Source organism: Pyrgilauda ruficollis, unplaced genomic scaffold (assembly GCF_017590135.1).
Source record: "Pyrgilauda ruficollis isolate IOZ18807 unplaced genomic scaffold, ASM1759013v1 scaffold47, whole genome shotgun sequence".
Taxonomy (NCBI): Eukaryota; Metazoa; Chordata; class Aves; order Passeriformes; family Passeridae; genus Pyrgilauda; species Pyrgilauda ruficollis.
The window spans coordinates 1,904,299-1,923,747 of NW_024526266.1; the positions used below are offsets into that span (position 1 = coordinate 1,904,299).

The window sequence follows — 19,449 nt, forward strand, 5'->3', positions numbered from 1 at the left end:
TTGTCAGGGAGGCTGGATGAAGAAGAGAGACTGATTTTTTTTTTTCACCCCCCCACCCCCCCCGCTTCCTTGTCACTTTGGCTGTTTCTGGAGATGGCCTCAAGCTCAGGGTTCTGCCTTTTGCATCCATGTAGAAACCAGTTTGTGGTCTGGCCCCTCTTTGCCAGCCATGCCTTCTGTCAGGAGGTGACCAAGCTGCCTCCTGACACACCTCACACCATGTTTCTCTCCAGCCTTGACTGATTCCAGCACGGATCTCCACACACTCCCTCTGCTGAGGCCTGGTGCTGAAGGTGATGTGCACCGCTCCCAGCTCTTTGGTTTTAGGCAGCGTGTAGCAGATCTTCACTGTGGGGTCACCTTAACCATCTCAGCCAGTCCACTGCTCTCCCTCTTTCCCTGTAGCTGAGCTCTATCCCGTGGAGCAGGGTGGTGTGAGAGAGGAGGAGACATTTGGGAAGAGCTGGACACTTGCTTTCCCATGAACAGCAGTGAGATGTGGATGCCTCACTTCTCTGAGCTCCTGTGAAAACCCTGCAAAGCAGAGGTCACATCTTTCAAGATGCTCGCAAACACTTGCCTGTTCTGTGGCCAAAGGCAATCATCAGCCAGGGAAACTGAGGCACAGAAGTCTTGGACATCTTTCCTCCAGTCATGCAGCAATGGAGAGCTGCTGTTAGTGCTGGCATCTGGCCCTTCTGCCTCCCAGTTCTTGGGTAGCAAGGAGAGGCATTTAGTGAAAGGAGATGAAGCTGCTCTGTCCTGGCTAAACACAAGGAGAAAAGTTGCAGCATTCCCCTCTGTCTGGAGGACTTTAATGAGCCTGCTGGCACTGAGACACTGCTCAGTCATGGAAGCCCATGTAGTGGTGGGGCAGGAGAACTGCACCCACTGGGGTTATCCCCTCTCCCTTACCTCAGCAGATTGTGAATTGCACTATAAAAATTGATAGTGAAATTTGGATTCCTGGTGACCCTGAGCTGTGTTCAAATACCATAAGGCCTCCCTAAGCCTGGAACGTTACTTTGTTTTTTGTTTTAGGCAAAAAATAAAATAACTGATGTACAGATCTGTTCTTGTAGCTTAGGTGGGACAAGGCTAATCTGTGCAACCTTAGGCAAAAAAGACCTGTAAAACTTTGTCCTGGCTTGGGATGTTTTTTCTTATTTTGCTTTGAAACAAACAATCCAGACATAAAGGGAACCATCCCTGACTTTGTTTAGCTTGGAGCCAGCTCTAGAATAACTTGCCACCGTTGAGTTCTGCCTCCCAAAACCACACAGGGCTGCAAACATATTTCTCCATTTCCCCTGCTGCTTCTTGCTTGCCCTCTCTCCCACACACTGTGTAACTCCAGCCAGCATTGGCCTTGCCAGAGGAAGGTGAGTGCTTACCCTGTGCTGTGGATAGCAAGTCTCTCCCAAGTTGTTGGTGGGTGCTGGAGCTGGGATGCTGCCTGTGCTGGGCTTTGGAGGGCAAGGCTGGACTCCCCTCCTTCCCTGAGCTGCTGCTTCACTGCCTTTCTCCTAAGCAGAGCTCTCTTTCTTCCCCTCTATGGTTCCAAACTGGTTCTTCAACTCATTCTTTTGAATTTTTTTTACTAACTCCCTGCAACTACAGCTCTTTCCTTGTTTTCAAGGATGATGTCCCAGAGAAGCTGTGGCTGCCCCATCCCTGGAAGTGTTTAAGGCCTGGCTGGACAGGGCTTGGAGCAACCTGGTCTAATGGAAAGTGTCCCTGCCAATGGCAGAAGGGTGGAATGAGATGGTCCTTCAGGTCATTTCCAGCCTAAACCAACCCATGATACTTGAACATGGAAGTGGGAGATGCATTACTGGGGTGGAAGCAGGTGGGGACCTGCGGTGTTTGTCTCCTTTGCTTATTCCACTTATGAGGACAAGAGGCAACAGTCTGTGTCTCTGAACTCTCCAATTGCTGCTTCACTGTGTTTTTGAAGGAGAGGGTTAGAGGTATCAGGGAGATGTCCCTTTGAAATTTGGGAATTTTCAGGTCCTTGGGGTTTTTTTCTGCTTTATTCTAAGGGATCTTGCTGTGACCCTCACCCAGCCCTGCTGTACTGCACACCTGTCCTTGGATCTCCTCTTTGTAGGGGCTGAACCCACAGTATAGTTTCAAAGAGGTAAAAATATTGGGCCTCTGTGTTCCTGCAGCCTCACAAAAAAGGCAGCCAGGAAGGAGCTGCTCCAGTGTTGGGAAAAATGAGGAATAACTGCAGCCTTGTGCTTGGTAGACCTTGGAGGGCTATCGGGGGTGATAACCCTTAATACATGCCCTAGTTGGAGCAGGGGGGCTTCAGTCAGTGCTCACAGGCTCTGTGGAATAAATATCAGGGTTTAGTCTGTCCATTGCTTTTTAGCAATTAGTGCATTCCTTTGGAGTTCACTCCTGTTGATGTCTTTGATATGTGTCAACCCCAGACAAACCAAGATTTCTGCCTGGGAATTTCCCTGAAGGATTGTCAGCTGGGAGCCTGTAGGTTGAATTTAAACCTAAGAGTCTGAGGCACACATGTGTTTTCAGCTCCCAAGGAGTTGTCCTGTGAGCAATGGGTGCATCATCCATGGGAGATGGTCCGTGCATGCTCTGCTCCCACCATGGAAGCATCTGGGAGCCTGGCTGTTCTGAAAGCTCTGCATCATTGCCTGGTCTAATGAAAGACATCCCTAGACCCTCCTGGGGCTCAGATGGGCTGTGTGCTTTAGGATGATCTCAGCCGTGAGGAAATGGTGAGCCTCTCCGAGGAAGAGATGGCCATGATTCACTCGGATAGAAATAGAAAAGCCAAGCACGCAAATGGAGACTCCCTATTGACCAGGTTCCTGCAATTTAAATGGGTTTTTACTACCTATTCCAGTATTCATTTGAAAATCACATGCATTTACTCATACACACTACAATCAGATTGTTTTTAAGCCATTAAGGCCCATTGGGTCAATAACCAGCATTTTCAAAAATCTATTAAATTCCCATTTCCGTGGAAATAGAGCTTTTACAATTGATCATGGCTACTGACTCCCATTAAAATAAACCCTAAATGCTATCAACTCCCCCAAGATGTGGAGCACTAAAAGACAGTTTGCCAGGCCAAATTTATCCCAGGGGAAAGTTGATGGCCCATTATGCTTAAGCAACATGAGAATTGTCATATAAGTCAGGAAGTTTATGGGACTTGCCTGGATTTGTCTTCCCTGAGGGGTGAAAAGGAAGGTTCATGGGTTGAATCACTAGTGCTAACACAAGCTCAAAGCCAGACTCCTGCAGGAGCTTTTTGGGAACATTTAGCCTCTTTTGAATTAAATTTCAAGTGTGTATAGAGTTTGGTTGTTTGGCAGAAACAAATGATGCTTTAGGGCTGAAGTGCTGTAAGAAATGCTAAATTTGTGGACCAGTTCTTAGTGGCACAGGGTTTCCAGTGTTGCCTAGGTCTGCCCAGCAGAGGTGCTCCAGCCCTCTGATCACCTCTGTGGCCTCCTCTGGGCTCACCCTGACAGGTCCACATTTTCCTTACCCTGGTAGCCCCAAATGCTGTAGCTTGTGACCCCCGGCTCTGGATCACTGCAGGTGGGGTCTCACAAGAGCAGAGTAGAGGGGAATGGGCAGTGGTTTCCAGGACATGCACCAAGGCTGGGGGAAGAGCAATGCAGAAGGAAGGAGTCCTACATCTCAGCTTGGCAGAGAAGCATGGGGAGCTTTGTGATTCAGCTGTCCTTTCAGATTAGGGCTTTGCTGCCTGCCATCTCTGGCAGACAGCAGCAGCTCTCAGACCACAGGCTCGCTGCTGGCGTCAGCCCAAAGCTGCCGTGCCCCTTGGAGGAGAGGTCAGGCAGTCCCTGCAGAGCCAGAGGCCAGGCTTCCCTTGTTTGTCTCCCTTCATGCCTCCTTCAATCAGCTTCACTGCAGCCCTCTGCTCCCTCCCTGGATTTCTCTGCTGTGTGTGTGCCTGATCCAGCACTCCTTTCTGCTGTCCTCTCCTAAAGACCTATCTTGTTGGGGATGATGTCTGTGCTATGGGGCCATGTCTTGATGCTTCCATGAGGCCACTCATGGAAAAGACACCCCTTCCCCTCCAACAATGTGGTGATGTTGGATGGTATTTGTGATGGGAGTGGAGGAGGCAATGGAATGAATTGGTCCCTTCCTCCCTAAGAGAGTTTAATTTGAGGCAGGTGGAGAGGAGCATGGGGGTTCCTGTTCCTGGATGGAGCATAGACAGCTATCCCCAGAACAAGTGTTGTGGGGCTTTCTCTTATGATGGGTTCTGTGTCAGGCAGCAGGACCACTTGACCACTTAGGGTTATTGGTGGTTGGCTGTGGTGCTTTTTGCAGTGCAGGACTGACTCCGCCAGGAGCTCAGGAGAGAATGACTACAGGTCTATCAAATAGCCACAATCATCAGTGCTTTTTTCTTTTTTTTTTTTTTTGGAAACTGAAAAGCGACTTGAACAAAAATGCTGGTGTCTGAGTCCCAATGAGTATGTCTTAAAAACCTTATTGATGGCGATGGAGAGAGACAGGGAGACTGACTCGGTGATCAGAATCCGATTTTATTGTGGGATACAAATGCTTATATGCTATTTCAGGGAGACTAGTAATGTGGACTACAATGATTAGGTTAAAATCACATACACAAACTTATGCATATAACAACATCTCTTGCTTGCAGAGTTTAATGGGATTTTCTTTTTCCAGTAAACCTGTTTGATTTAATCTTCTTGCATCTAGGTCTAATTTTCAAAGTTCCATTTGCTTTTGCCAAGGCGTCCTGTTATGAAATCTCTTTTGTTAACCAGGTCCAAAGTCCATCATCTGTCTTGTGTCTCCCAACATTCCAACACCTTATTTCCTCCAAAGGTATGCTAGGGCTGGTGGTAGCTCAGTATGGTCTGGGAAGCCTACACACACACATGGAGATGTGCTGGGATTCCCAGCACAGCCATCCCCAGAGGCCCTTGGACAGGCTGTGGTGCCCATTATATGCATGGCAGCAAGCAGCTGAGTGAGGCAGTGAGCCAGCCCTGCCCTCAGGGTACAAATATCACAAACCCAGTGTTTTTCTGTGATTCCAGTATTTGATGCACATGTGCGTCCTGTTGGCACTGGTGTCCTGAGGGTGCCCACTATGGTGTGAGAGCACAGCTGGGGGTTAACCTCTCCTGAGGCTTATTCTCATGTATTCAGCACAAGTTGGGGACCATCCTCAGTTCAGACCCTAAAATATGAGTACCAACATGCAACCAGCCTTAAAATTGATCTCTGCCCTCTTGCCCTGCATGTAAGCTGTCAACAGAACTTTAACAAGATCCAGAGAGGAAAGCAGCATGTGGCAGAAAAGCAAAGTCTCTGGGCAGGCTGATAGGGAGGAATTAACACAGCTTTCCTCTAAAGCCAGGTGTCCTGTTGTGATGCCAGAGGCAAAGACAGCTCCTTGATGTCTGACTGTGGCTTTGCTCTTTGTGGAGGAGAACTTTGAATGTATGGAAGTCAGCTGTGATGATTGTGGAAGTCCTGTCAAATGTCTGAGTCAAGATCAGAGGGGCTGTCTCCAAGGAACATATTACAGTAGGGATCTGCTATTGACCTCCAAACCAAGACGATAAGGCCAGCAAAGCAATATTTGAGTAATTTAAGCTCTGAGTCATCAGAACTTTGTTCTTCTGGGTGACTTCAATTACCCAGATATCTGTTGGAAGAGTGATACAGCAGTTCACAGATCATCCATAAGTTTCCTGGAATGTGTGGAGGACTGCTCCTCACGCAAGTGTTGGATGCGCCAGCCAGGAATGAGGCACTGCTGGACTTGCTGCTCACAAACCAATCATACCTGGCTTGTAATAGCTTGGCTAGTGGTATTCTTGCCTGCAGTGATCACAATATTGGAGATTTTGCTGCAGTGCTGGTGGTTAGTGCTAAAACAAAGGTTTTAGATTTTTGAAGAGTAAATTTCAGCTGGCTCAAAGCTCAGTTGGGAGGGATTCACTTCCATGCAGGCTAAAGGAGTGAGTGCTGGGAGTTTTCAAGAACAGTCTCCTGGAACCACAAAAACAGTTCATCCCCTTTGAAGGCAAGAGAACCAGGCTGGAACAGGACTTTAGAGAGAGGACAACCGGATCAGCCTGTCTCATTGTGATTGTTGTTCACCCTCTCAGACATCTCTGCACGTACCATGTAAGCTGTTCTCCAGTCTTGTGTCCTGTGGTCAGTCCTTCTGGATCCAAGGTGGCATTTCCCCTGCAAATGTGTTACATCCACTGAGTTTTATCTATGAATGTTTGTATTTCTGCACTCTTTCCTTTTGCTTTTTGTCCCCTGCTCTGTATTCCTACATCCCACACTTTTGGAGTTGGGACTTGTCACCTCTTCAGTGGTCTGTTGTCCGCCCAGTCCCACTGACACTTCAGCTCCTCAGCAGATCTGCTTCTTCCTTCTTTTGCCCTTATTTCTAAAAGGATCTTTAACTCTTTGTTTTCACTGGAGTCAGCTTAATTTCAGGGAATTCCATTTCCCTGACAGCTCTGATGCAGCAGCGTCTGCTGGTCAGTCCTGGTTTTCAATTCTTCATTCAAGACCTGTGTTCATCCCTCCATTTAAGTTGATCTGAATCCACTCATTACAAGTTAAGGCCAAGTTTTCTTTCTCTCGTCTGCTCTTTCATAATTTGTGTGCTGCTTACCAAAACCAGGTCTAAAATAGCATTGCCTTTGGCTGATTCAGTGATGATTTAGTGAACAACTTTTTAGCCAACACTTCCAGGAATATCTGGGCTATGCCATTGTTAGCAGCACTTATTTTTCAGCCTATCTCAGGGCAAAATGCCCTGCAGGCCTTCTGGTCGAACACTAACGTTAATGCATTTCTTTCCCAAATCTGACCTCAAGAAGTTGCCTACTACCCTCTGACGTAACAGAGCTGTGTGCTAGCAATCTGCAGCCTTCTAGCTCCCTTTCCCCTGTAAATCTATTGTGGAAAGGTCACAGCCTTTAACTACAACGTGTCTTTTTGATCCCATCTGCAGCTTTTGCCAGTGCAGCTCTCTGACCCTTCAGCATCTGCTACTGCTTCAGTCCCATGCTCACACATGGAGATTGAGAGTTATCTCTGAATCCAACAGGAATGGCTCATACATAAGGGAACCTCCTGATCCTGAAGGATCCTGTTTTGCCCTCTTACCCTCTTTGGCATCTTGGTACTCAGCCACCCATGCAAAAGTTAAACTGTCCTGCCAGTGATAGCTGCTCTTGTACTCATGCTGTCGGTGCCTCAGAGGTAGATTTTTCCAGGCATGTCCAAGAACTGTGTGATATCCTCATCCCTTGTGGACTCAAATGCTCTTTGGCTGGAGTCCAGCACCCAGTGAAGTTGATGAAAGGCTCCTGAGCACTACAGAGGGTATTATTCCAGCAGTGTTGTGCTTCCCGTGATCCCAGGGGAATGTCTGGCTCTTTCTCAGCCTTCCCTTCCCATCTTGCATGTGTTTTGTATCTGGCTGTGTTACCAAAGCCTGTCCAGATGAGAGTCATTTGGATGTTACTGCCTTGTCAAGTTGTCATGATGCTGGCAGAGAATGTTTGTGGCGTACCAGCAGCGTGCTGGACTGGAGTCAGAGCTCCCAGACGTGGTCATGGGGATGCAAATAGTCTTAGTAAGTACAGAAGGACTTAAAAACACAGCATCGTCCCAGCTGCATAAATGCCAGAACTTTTGGGGCAGGTAAATCCAGAGTGTGAGGCAGCTACAGTTATAGTAATGACCATCAGCCTCATCTGGAAGCAGAGCAAGTAACACATCTGGGCCCATTCTCTGTGCCAGGGTCACACTGTGTTTATGCTGTGTGGTGGGCTTTGTCTGCCTGTGGCAGGGAGGAAGGGGGGCAAGGCTGAGGTGTGATGAGAACAGGGATGAGGGTTCCCAAATTCTAGCAAGGAAGATTCATTTATGCAAGCAGAGAGCCCAGGTGTGGAGGCCCACCTATTTAGACCCCCTGCTGAAGATTCACCATGAAGAGGAGTCCTTTGGTGGGCCAAAATGGAAGATATCCACTTTGGTTCACCATCTGGAGGAGCATCTCCCTTTACAGATGAATTTAGAGAGTCTGCTCTCCCAAAATGCTCACACCATTTGGATCAGCACCTGTCTTCATGGATTGAGCTGTGACTCAGAGACAAGGTTACTGTGTTTGTCATTAACCCTTTGCAGCCTTGGTGAAATGTTTTACCCACACAATAAAAATATTATTGGCAGACTGGTGCTCATTTCTGGAAAGTCTGAGGGATTCCTCATTTGTCAAGCAGAGGTTTGGGGGGCAAGGGAGCCTCTCTGCTTGCAGGAAGTAGGAAGAGGAATTTCCTTGCAGTGGTTGAAAGACATGAAAGCAGAGCCAGGAATCCCCTGTGACTTCTTTAGGCTGTATGGTTAGCTGGAGCTGGCTGGATCTCAAGTATTTTCTAGTTGTCCATGGAGGGCACTTGGACAGCTTCCACCCAACCCCACTCCCACATCCCCTCTGAAAGGTCTACAGGGAAAAGACTCCTATTTTTGAATTGCAGTGGAATTCCTGTGGCATTACATGCTGCACCCTTTGCGGTACCCAGAGAATTCAGTTTGATTTATGGTACTGCAAGGGCTATCTGCTGGTCTTGCTCTACATTTGGAGGTGCCATCTTTTGTGTCTTGCTCCTCATGGCCACTGTGGCCCCAAAGCTTCTTGTTGTAGTATAGCTGTCTCTAAAAAGTGCCACTCTTGCTCCTCTTCTCCCACGTCAGGCTTGTTTTACAGCTTGACTATGTTTTCTGCTGCCCCATGAATTAGCAGATCCTCTCCTCTCTTCCACTTGCCCACCAGCAGTGGTCCTGTTGTTGCTTCCAGAGACTTGTGCTGGAAAAGCTCCAACAGCTCTGTCTCTCTGTGGTATATCAAGTCTTCTTTGACCAAGCCAGCTCAGAGCCTGACTTACAACCGTGGTTAGGAAGGTGTTGTCTCTCCCATAGTCAGGACAAAAGTTTCCAGAATAGCATGAGAAAAGAATATGACATCTCCAGGGAGGTCTGGGATCATGGGTGGAGTGTGATTTTTCAACTGCTCAGAAAGGGAGCTTTGGTTCTTTAGACTTTAATAAGGTGAGGTCTAGTGCAGTAAGAGTTTACCATGTAAATCTACTGTCATTTGATGACTTTCCCCCTTGATATGAAGGGGTGACACAGGGAAGATGGAGCAGGACTCCAAGAAGACAATTGTCAGGAAGTAACGGACACAACTGGGAATGTAAGAAATTTGGATTAGACATTAAAAATTACTTTTATCTTGAGGATGCTTGAACACTAGAACAAGTTGCCCAGAAAGTTTGGGAAACCTCTGTCCTTGTGGCTGTTCAGGCCCCAGATGACCTTGAACAATGTGATCTAATTACACCTGTTTTTGAATGAGGGGGGCAGAATGGCCTGTGGAGATCCTCTCAGTCTGCAGTGGAGTCTCTGATTCTGCTGTTCTGTGGTGACAGTCACTAAAGCTGCTCCACTTTCTTCTCCTTTTTTCAGCAGCAAGAAGCACCACAGGATGACAGCCCCTCGTTATGTCCCATACAAGTAAAACAGGATGCAGTGTGGTGCCTTAGTGTCAGGTCATCAAACAGTGCCATTCAGCAGAATATCGCCTATTGTAAGGGAACCCACCATTTCTGGGCTCACTTCTTCAAATACCATTGTTTTGGATGGTGTTCATTCCCATGTTCATGTCTAATAATGTCTTTCCATAGCACTCCCATCCCTAATCTCTCTCCACTATTGCACATACTCTTCTTGCAAGCTTTGCTCTTCCAGGCCTGCAAGTGCTCCCCAGCTCCAGATGGCATCACCACACAGCTGGCTGTTCTTGGATGCCCTTGGAAAAACATTGACTTTGAACCTGGAAAACCTGATGTCCCATCTCTATCTCTTCTGTCCTCTACCCTATTCTTTGGGGTTGGTTTGTGTTTTGCTTCTCAGCTGACAGCTGTACCTTCATGTATCTTTCTGTCCTTCCTTTGTGGTTCCATGTTGGGTTGCAGTGCCCATCCTGCTGTAAATACCATCTAGTTTAGAATACTCTAGTCGTGCAGGTGTTGGAAAACTATTTGGGAAGCAGAGGAGAGTGCTGTCACATAGGCTGTTTGTGGAGACCAGAGGCTGCTCTGCCTTCACCTCAGAGAAAATCACAGAAGCGCTGAAGGAGAGGGAGAGCCTAACCTTGGCAGGAAGCAAAAGGGTCATATGCCAGTTGGATGATCCTTGTCTAACCTAGGGATGCCAGCAGGAAATGTACTTTGAGGGGAATTGGAGTTGCCCATTATAGAATTTTTCTGCTCACATCTTTGGGGATGTTAGTAGGATATTTGTGCTTTCTGTGCCATAGTGGGTGAAATTAGGGTCCTTTCTTCTCCTTGCCTATCCAACCCATCTGAACAGCTCTCAGTGCTGGAACTGCTCCCTCTAACCCTTACACATCCCTGAACCATCCAGATCTCTCAATGGAGGAAATTACAGTTATTTATAATTAAGCCTTGACAAAAAATGTTGCTAATGTCAAGGGAATGGCAGGCGACAGCCAGAAAAACATCATGTCTCCAGAAGAGGGACTGCAGGAATATCCCTCTGAATAGGGCTGACGTCGGCTCTTGGAATTTGGACAGCCTGGAAGGCTTTGGGGCTATTTTTCCGAGATATCATAGGTCAGGAATTGATGCTATTTTTAAGTCTTTGTCCCCCGAGCAGCTTTGATGAGTGAAGGAGACTTTCTCTCCCCCCTCCGCCCCATGCTCTATTTCTATGAAATTTTTGCTTCTATTCCTTCCGAGTCATGCCACAAGTATGTCCTTCAGGTTTGTTTATTCTTCTCACTATCTATTCCTCCCGGCCTGCTCCCGTCTTGGTTGGGTTGAAGGGGTGGCGTCAGCATGGCGCGTGTCTGGGATGCTCAGGCGAGACATCACAGAGAAGGGATCAAGTTCTCCTAATTTGTCCTTTCCGGTTGGGAGAGTTTTCTCTCCACAAGCTGATGTGGCTGGGGAAAGTGTTCTGGGAATGCTGCTTTGTGGTGGGAGATCTCAGGGCCGGGTGAAGACAAGCTGGTCATCTCATCTCGCCACATAGTCCAGCCAAGATTTGTCTGAAGTAACTGAATCTTCAGAGCTCCTGGGAAGATGGGTGAGATGCCTCCAGCTTGGGATGGTCTTTTGGGGCTGACTGGTAGGAGAGAGGCAGTCAGAAGACCCTGAATATCTGACACCTCCCAAGTCAGCAGTGGCTTTTGAAAGCCTCTGCTCTTTCAGGTCCAGGGAAATAGCCCTTGGGTTTACCCAGCTCTGTTCCACATGCCACCCTGCTCTAGTTTATTTCTGGAGCCCTTTATTTTTTTCATTTTTTTCTCCTTCTCTTCAATTTGCTGTAGCAACCTCTTTCTTTCTAAACAAGCCTGTTGGTGTAACAGCTTGACTAGGGATCTTGCCATTTCAAACAAGAAAGGAAACCGGTTTCCTTTCTCACTTCACATCTCAGATGAGAACGTGCCTTTTTCCCCTTAGCCCATCCTCAGCTCCATCCTCCTGTCTGTCATCCTGTGCAGTGAGGAATGCACTAATGGGCATCACTGCTAAAGGACACCACCAGAAACAGCTTGTTCAAACAGAGCTGGTGTTCCTTCATGGTGAGCCCAGTGTAAAGAAACAGCTGTGCTCCCTTCATAATCTATCCACGCAGCTCAAAGATGCCAGTTGCTCCTGGAAGCATGGGAATAAGTGAAATGCTTTCCGCCACCTTAATGTTGCTGTTGGCCTCATGCTGCAGGTTTAGTCATTCTTATGACATATTTCCACAATGGTGTGTTTCCATCATCATTCCACAGTGATGTATTTAAAGCCTTTCCATGAATTGTTTTTTTTTTTCTTCTTGCTCAGAATCTCTTAAATGAATGGCTTCACAAACTGTGGGTCAGGATCTTCAAGTTTTGAAGACTTAGAGACAAGTCATAGAAATGTGGAGACAATGTCTGCTACCTGTCCTAAGCTTGTCTCAGCCCATGAGGTTAATGGCACAGATGGTGGAAATGGTAGTACTTAATTTATAGAATAATAGAATATCCTAAGATGTAAGGGACCCACAAGGATCATAGAAGTCCATTTAAAAGGGTACCTGGCATTTGCAGCACCATCCAAGACCTTATAATTCCATTGCTATTGTTATTGGAATTAGTATTGCTGGTATTAGGTTGGACTTTGATTGTTTTGCATAGCTGAGGACATGAACTCTCTAAAGAGCAATGCTGGGATTGTTGATGTTCTGGTGAATGTGATACAGTCTTTTGACCTGTGCAGAAACACTCACATAGAGGGAAGAGTGAAACCTAAATTTCCTGACTGCTACCCACCTCTCCTAGCCTATTACCTTCCTGTGGCCTTTAGAAATGGATGTCTTGGATATCACATTCCAGTGTTTTTTCAACTCTTTATTCCCAGCTCTGAAGACAGGAGGAGAGACAGCCAGCAGTGTTGTCAGGAGACTTTCCCCTCTAAACTTGCCCTTTGATGAATCTGGCTCCAGAGATTACCCTCTCCTCATTTTGGGAAATCTTGTTTTTTTTCCTCTGCTGGCTCTTGTAGACATCCCAAACCTCATCTGAAAGATCCAGATCATGAGCAGAGGGGGCAGTCTTCTCCAAGGTCCATTTTGAGCAGAGCTGCAAGATTTTTTTTAATTTCTTTTTTTTTTTTTTTGAGCATGTTCCAAGATACCTTTTGCTCATACTCTTCCTTGTGCAATTCCCTGGGATGTGTTTTGATGAGAGATGTGCCTATGCACTGCTGGGACACCCTTGTTTTTACCACATACTGCCATCTCTGGCATACTGGTTTTCCTGGGGAAAAGGATGGAATGGAAGTCCAGATAGACTAGAGAAGCCAGAGAAGACACTTCTCAGCCCCAGCTGACAAACCCTCTCTGTTCCCAAAAGTAAGGCATGATGTCCATTCCTGTCTTGCCCCATATCAGGGGCAACCCCTGAAAAACTCTTGTTAGAAGCAGTTGGAGTTCTGGATTAATTCTTCTCTCCTTTCAACTCAGATTCCTCTTTTCTGATGCCAACCCCCCTCTCTTTTCCCTAGCAGGACCAACCTCTGCATTTCTTTCCTCCTCTCATATTTCTCCTCCTTTTTTGTTCCCTATTATCCTATTTTGTGGTGCTTCTTTTGTCACCATGCTTGGAAAGCCTTGTCTGGGAGTAGAACTCACCAACACAGCTACTGTAATGAGCAAAATTTCTTCAGGCTTGCATCAGTGCCTTCCACCCACAACCAAACCCCTCACTACGTGAACTTGCACCTTACAAATCACAGTTTGCAGAGCCACCAGAGAGCCTGTGGAAATGCTGAAAAACCTGATTCAGCCCCCAACGCCTACCTGTAACTCTCTAACCTACAAACATCATCCCTACGTTTTAATTGGGGTAACTACCTGCAGCTGCTGGGAGGGTTCTGGGGCTGTCCCACCATTGGGGTCACTGCCTTGTGCTGCTGGGAGGGTTCTGGGGCTGTCCCACCATTGGGGTCACTGCCTGCAGCTGCTGGGAGGGTTCTGGGGCTGTCCCACCATTGGGGTCACTGCCTTGTGACCTGCAGCTGCTGGGAGGGTTCTGGGGCTGTCCCACCATTGGGGTCACTGCCTTGTGCTGCTGTTGGGGAAAGCTGGTGTCCTAGGGGTGCTGTTTAGGGTGAGCTTAGGGCTGGGGTGAGGGCTGCTGCACCTGTGCCCTAGCCCTACCTGGTACCCTGTGTCCTTTGTGCCCCTAACCCTCAGTGTCACCTCTCCACATGTCAAGGCCCCCCCTCTTTGCCCCTCAGCCCGCAATGTCTGTGTGTCACCCCAAGCTCTTGACATTGTCCCTTGGCCCCCTAACCTCCACCGTGCACTCTCCACCCGGCTAGGGGTGGCTTTTAGGGTGAGGTTAGGGGTGGTGTGAGGGCTGGTTCACCTGTCACCCTCAAGCCCCCACTTTGCCCCTCAAGGCACCCCCTGCCCCTCAGCCTCTTTGTGTCACCCTCAAGTTCCCCAGTGCAGCCTCTCAGCATCTCTGTGCCAGCCTGGAGCCCCCTTTGCTCCTAAAGGCCCCTTCTGCCTCTCAGATGCCCCCATGCTCTGTGTCACCCTCCAGCCCCCTCCCCTCAGCCCGCAGCCCCTGGTGACACCCTGCAGCCCACAGACGTTGTCCCTGCCTGTTTTATTTGGGTGCTGACCTGCTGCCAGAGCCAAACTGCTCCTGTGTTCGGGCTCCTACATGCTGCTGCAGAGTCACAGGTGGGCGGTCAGAAGAGGTCTAAGGGGAGGAGGTAAGGGTTAGGAGGGGGCAACCCCATATCTCCCAGACCAAAGCTGCAGCACAATAAAACTCTGGTTGCCCTAGCAGCACCAAACGCGTCCTGCAAACTGGCATCAGGAGCCTGGGCTGGTGAGTTTCGGTTCCCATGGCAAAGGGCTGGAGGTCACGTTCAGTGGCCTTCTGCTTCCTCCAGTTCCGAATGGCGCAGGGTGCCTCCCAGACCCAGCCTACCACCACATCCAACTCGGGCTGCCATGGCAGTCCCAAGCGCCTCCTGCAAATTGACACCAGGAACCTGGGCTGGTGAGTTTTGTTTCCCAGGGAAGAGGCTGCCATTGGTGTTCAGGGGCCTGTGGTGCTGAGTGGGGGGACGTGGAGAGGGACCCATATTGTGGCAGTTTTGTGTTCCCCTTGGCATGCCTTTTGGAGCTGCAGTATGCCTGGAGCTCTGGGCTTCGTGGTTTTAGGAACCCTAACCCTAGGTGGAACCCTAACCCTAGGTCTAGCAGTAAAAGCCAGCCTTGGGCTAAGGCTGGTTCAAAGGAGAAAGCTGTGGAGGAAGCAATGCTGTGGCAGTTCTGTGTTCCACTTGGCGTGCCTTTTGCAGCTGCAGTGTGCCTGGAGCTCTGGGCTTTGTGGTATTCAGTAGCAGACAGCCGGCCGCTCAGCACCACAGGCCTCTGAACACCAGCACCACCCCTTTTCCCTGGGAAACAAAACTCACCAGCCCAGGTTCCTGGTGTCAGTTTGGAGGAGGCAAACTTGGCTCTGTCAAAGCAGCCTGAGTTGGTGGTAGTGGCAGGTTGGGTCTGGGAAGCATCCTGCGCCATGTGGAATTTTTCGAGTCGGCCGCCCTCTCATGGCCGCAGGCCCCTGAACACCAGCGCCCCTTTGTAGGATGTCTATGGGTGGCCCCGGCTTTTCCTCCTCACTCTGTCTGGAATGTGTGATGAGTTTTTCCTCTCTTTTGACCATCCAGGGCTTACATGAGCGTGAAGGAGCTGAAGGAGGCTCTGCAGCTGAACAGCACCCATTTCCTCAATATTTACTTCGCCAGTTCGGTGAGGGAAGAGTTGGCTGGTGCTGCCATTTGGCCATGGGACAAAGAGGCCCTTAGTCACCTGGGTAAGTAACTTATCCCATTCCTGGAGTCTCAGAATTATTGGTTTTCCTCTCTCTTCCTCGACTTGGCAAAAAGAGGCAAGTGTGCTGTGCCTCAACATTGTGTATATTTCATACGAAGGTCATGATAACAGGGTTTGGGTGTTCCAACAGCTGCTGCTGTAAGGAAAAGAGCTGCCTGTTCTCTGAATTCATGTGGATAAGGTTGTGAGCTTACCCATTGACAAGGGGCTTCAACATTGTTATGAGAAACTTTTGATGGTGAAGGCCATGGGACTACTGGTTTACCATAAGTGCAGGCTCTGGAAAGAGTTCTAGACTCACATTTGGTTTCTCCTGGTCCTTCCAGGTCTATCTTTTAGGATTCTGCAGATAGTGAACTTCACTCTGCAGCACGTAATAGCAAACAGATACAAACCAGAAGTGGCAATGTTTTCAGAGCTGAGATGGCAGATTTCAGCAACTCCAGGGCTGCCCAGGCAGCAACCAGAACGGGCCACTTCTGAATCCAGCTGCAAGTGTGAAGATAACTATCAAATTTTACCATGTTTTTATAACTTGGCCTACTACCTGCTGGAGGCAAAGTTCTCCTTGGCCTCAGAGGATTCAGGGTGTACCCTTAAGGTCATCAGTCCTCGTAGGTTGCAAAACAGCCAAAATGGCTACTGGTTGCCTAGAATGTGGTTGTTTTGTGCATTTTCTGCTATTTCTGTTGTTTCTCTTTTTCCTGCCTCTCCTACCACCTCTTCAGTTGTTGGAGTTTTCTGGCAAAGCCCTTTACACTTTGCAGTCAAAATGTCTAAAGTGTTTCTCAATAAGTAACTGGAAATAATTACTCCTGACACCTGCACAGCAGACCTAGACCTTCTGCTTTTACAAGTGCATGATCAACCCTGAAAAGTTTTGTACTGCTGTTAAAGACCTGTTTCAAAGTTCCTTTTTGCCAGTTTCCCTCCCTCAATGAGTTTCAGGGCTGTTTTTTCAATAGCATATTGCTACAGCTGCTTGTTGAGGAAGGCAAATCTCCATGAAATTTATTCTTTCAGCTTCCAGAAATCACTTCCAAGGCTCAGCTTGACAATAATCTGACTGCAGCAAGTGCTTCAGCCACACACGTTCCCCTCAGACCTCTCCCAGTGGCCTGCAAGCCATTGTACAGAGGGGTAATTGGGGTGACTGGTCTCATCAAAAGCTTGCATTTAGCTCCAGTCTCTGAGCTTGTGTCCAGCCAGGGACATGAGAAATGGCACCATCTGGAAGTGCTGGATCAGATCTTTAGCATGGAGGTTCAGGGGAAAAGGGGTGTTGTCTTGACTCTGGTGCCAGAGCTGTGAAGTATGAAGCTGGATCCGAACTTCTTTGAGTCTCTGGCACGAACTGAAGACTTTGGTTCAAGACTGTCCTTGGTTTTAGATTTAATGAGCATGGGAGGGCGGGTGGTGGACTCTGTTCTCCGTAAACAGTGAGCTTCACCACATCATCATTTGCTTTGTACCATGCACAATGTATATTATTGTCCCACACAGAAGAAACTCAGGACTGAGGAGGCCATGAATGTGTGGCTTTTGACAAAAGGTCTCACAAGAGGCTAATGGAGAATCTGAGTAGATGTGAAAGGAAAGCAGTAAGTAAAGAGAAGGAGAAGCCTTGGGAGGAGTTAATGGCAGTTTGAGAAAAATTCCTGAGCTTAAGGACCTAGCTATGGCCAGGGGTGGAGACAGGTCTATACACAAGAGAGGGGTCTGTCTCCAAAAAGACAGACTCCTTTCCTTGTGGTAAATCTTGCTAATCTCCTGTCTACTCTGACCTTAAAATATTAGGGTCAGCATACAAGACCTGCACCCCTCATACCACTGTCTGCTCCCATGGAGCAGAAACACCATGCTCATTTTTCCCTACACACATACAGACCCTCCATGCTTTAGTTCTCTGCATGAATCAAATTGGTTCCTTGGCTTCTATGAGAAGCCAAACTGCCTCGTCTGCAGAGAGTCTTGGTCAGATTTTGCTCTGTTTGTTTCTCTGAACTGCACTTTCTTAGATGTTTTCAGGAGAAGCATTATGAGACTTTTTCTTCTCCAGCTGCCTTCCCTTCTGCTATTTTAATACTTTGCCACAGCCCAAAGATCACTAGATTTATTGTTCTCCATCATCTCCATCTCTAGAAGTTGTTTAATCTGCCATATGGATTTCAATCTCCTTATAAACCATTTTTTCATGATCTTTGAGTGTGTTTTTCAGGAGGGTCGACCTCACCTTCCTGTTGGTGTCATCACCTTCTGGAAGTCTTCAGTGAACTTTGTTTTTCGTCCCCTTCTCTTCACAATGCTTCTTTGGGGCTACCAGAAGTTACATGACCATTCATATGCTGGTTACCTACAGTTCTATTGCTCTCCTCCAGACTTTTTTCCTGAGGAAATTTCATTTTCAGGCAGCCTTTCTGAAGGCTTGGGGATAGTTTAGCAATAATACGGCTAACAGCAACTACTTTCAGTGAAGCATAAAAGACAATTACTGGCTTGGAGAGGTTGAAGTAGTCTATGAAATTTCTATAGACATGTTTCAGCTGCTGTGGAGCTCCCAGAGAAAGACAACTTGCTGCCAGCAAGCAGCAGAGGTAGGTCTCAGGTCTGTTTGCACCACTCCCTGTGACTATACTGTCTGTCTCAGTCTTTCCACCATAATCACAGTGAGTTCCTCACAAATTCAGATTTCTTGGAGTCTGGAATGAGTTTTCTGAGAACTTAGAAGTAAATATTTTTAACTACAAAGCAGAAGGAGTCGAAGAACTTTCTTTAAAAAAAACTCCTTAACTTTCTGTGGTGGAAAGCCTTGTTCAAAAAACCCAGTAATGTAATAATGCTGATGCTTTGAACTTCATGTGTAGCTGCATGTGAACTGCATAAAAGTGGTCAAAAGGCAAGGGAATGGTGAACATTTGATGTTATAAATACTTTCTGTAGTTATATAAGCTGAGGCCAGCTCATATATCTGGCAGAGGTCAGTGGATCCTGAAGGAGGGCCAGCCCTTCCATCTGAGGTACCTTAGGCAATGGCATCTTCCTGTCTGACTAACTGTCATGCGTTTGTTCCATTAATTGCTCTGACTCAGTGTTTGAGGAAGACTGGCCCTGCAATGCAGGTTCAGCTTTGTGGTTTACTGTTTAAAGCTCCTGTGGTTACTTGGGAATGTCCTCCGGGATAGCCCTGACCTAGGAACAGGTTGGCTTCTTTGGGACTGGCATGGGCAGGAGTCCTTCAGCATTGCCATAGGTTCTGGCTAGCAGCAGAGAACATCCTGGGAGCAGGAGCTTCCAGGGCTGTGTGAGTAAAGGAGAAGCACAGTTTACACCTGCACAAATCTGATGGGCTGGGCATCTCTTGTTGCTTGATCAGAGTGGAGGCTTGGCCTTGGGGACATTACCAGGTCTGCGGCTGGTAGGTCTGGCCTGGAGAGACAAGGTGTTGAGGCCAGACCTGAATCTTTCCAGCTGCCTGGACTTGGTTGGGTGAGCAAGTCCAAAGAAGTCTCTGGTTCACCTGCCTTGGAGTACTTGACCCCCCGATATCACAGGGATATGGAAGTTTTTAGCTTTGTTGTGTAAATGCTGACCTTGTGAACCTCCTTAAGCTGATTCTCAGGCACTGAAAGCCCAGTTTAGCCCTTCGCCCAGGGCAGGAGGAGGCAGAGGTGAGAAGGGAATGCCTGAGCTGCAGTGGAGAGAGAGGGGAGGATGGTCCTGTTGGGATGTTATGAACACTTCCACATCTTGTCTTCTCATCCAGGATCCTGCAGAGGGGAAATAGAACTTCCTGGTCCAAAGCTGGGAGCACTCCCAACTCATCAGGGAGCAGTGGGGATAGGGAATGAAGGGATAGGGATGTTCTGGAAGGCAGAGTTCTCAGGCTGTTTCTAATTCTGCCATTTAATTAGTTGTTAAAATGAGCACTAAAAATATGGTCGTCCT

The 19,449-nt window shown here is 47.9% G+C and overlaps 1 protein-coding gene across 1 annotated transcript in view; it reads left to right on the plus strand.

The window, feature by feature from the left end:
* The window catches only part of PAPPA2 (pappalysin 2), an 88,546-nt gene that overhangs the window by 14,403 nt on the left and 54,694 nt on the right, over window positions 1-19,449 (plus strand). Inside the window, exon 3 of the mRNA XM_041479056.1 lies at window positions 15,339-15,484. Within this exon, the coding sequence (XP_041334990.1) occupies window positions 15,339-15,484 (146 nt within the window). The remainder of the gene's footprint in view (window positions 1-15,338; window positions 15,485-19,449) is intronic.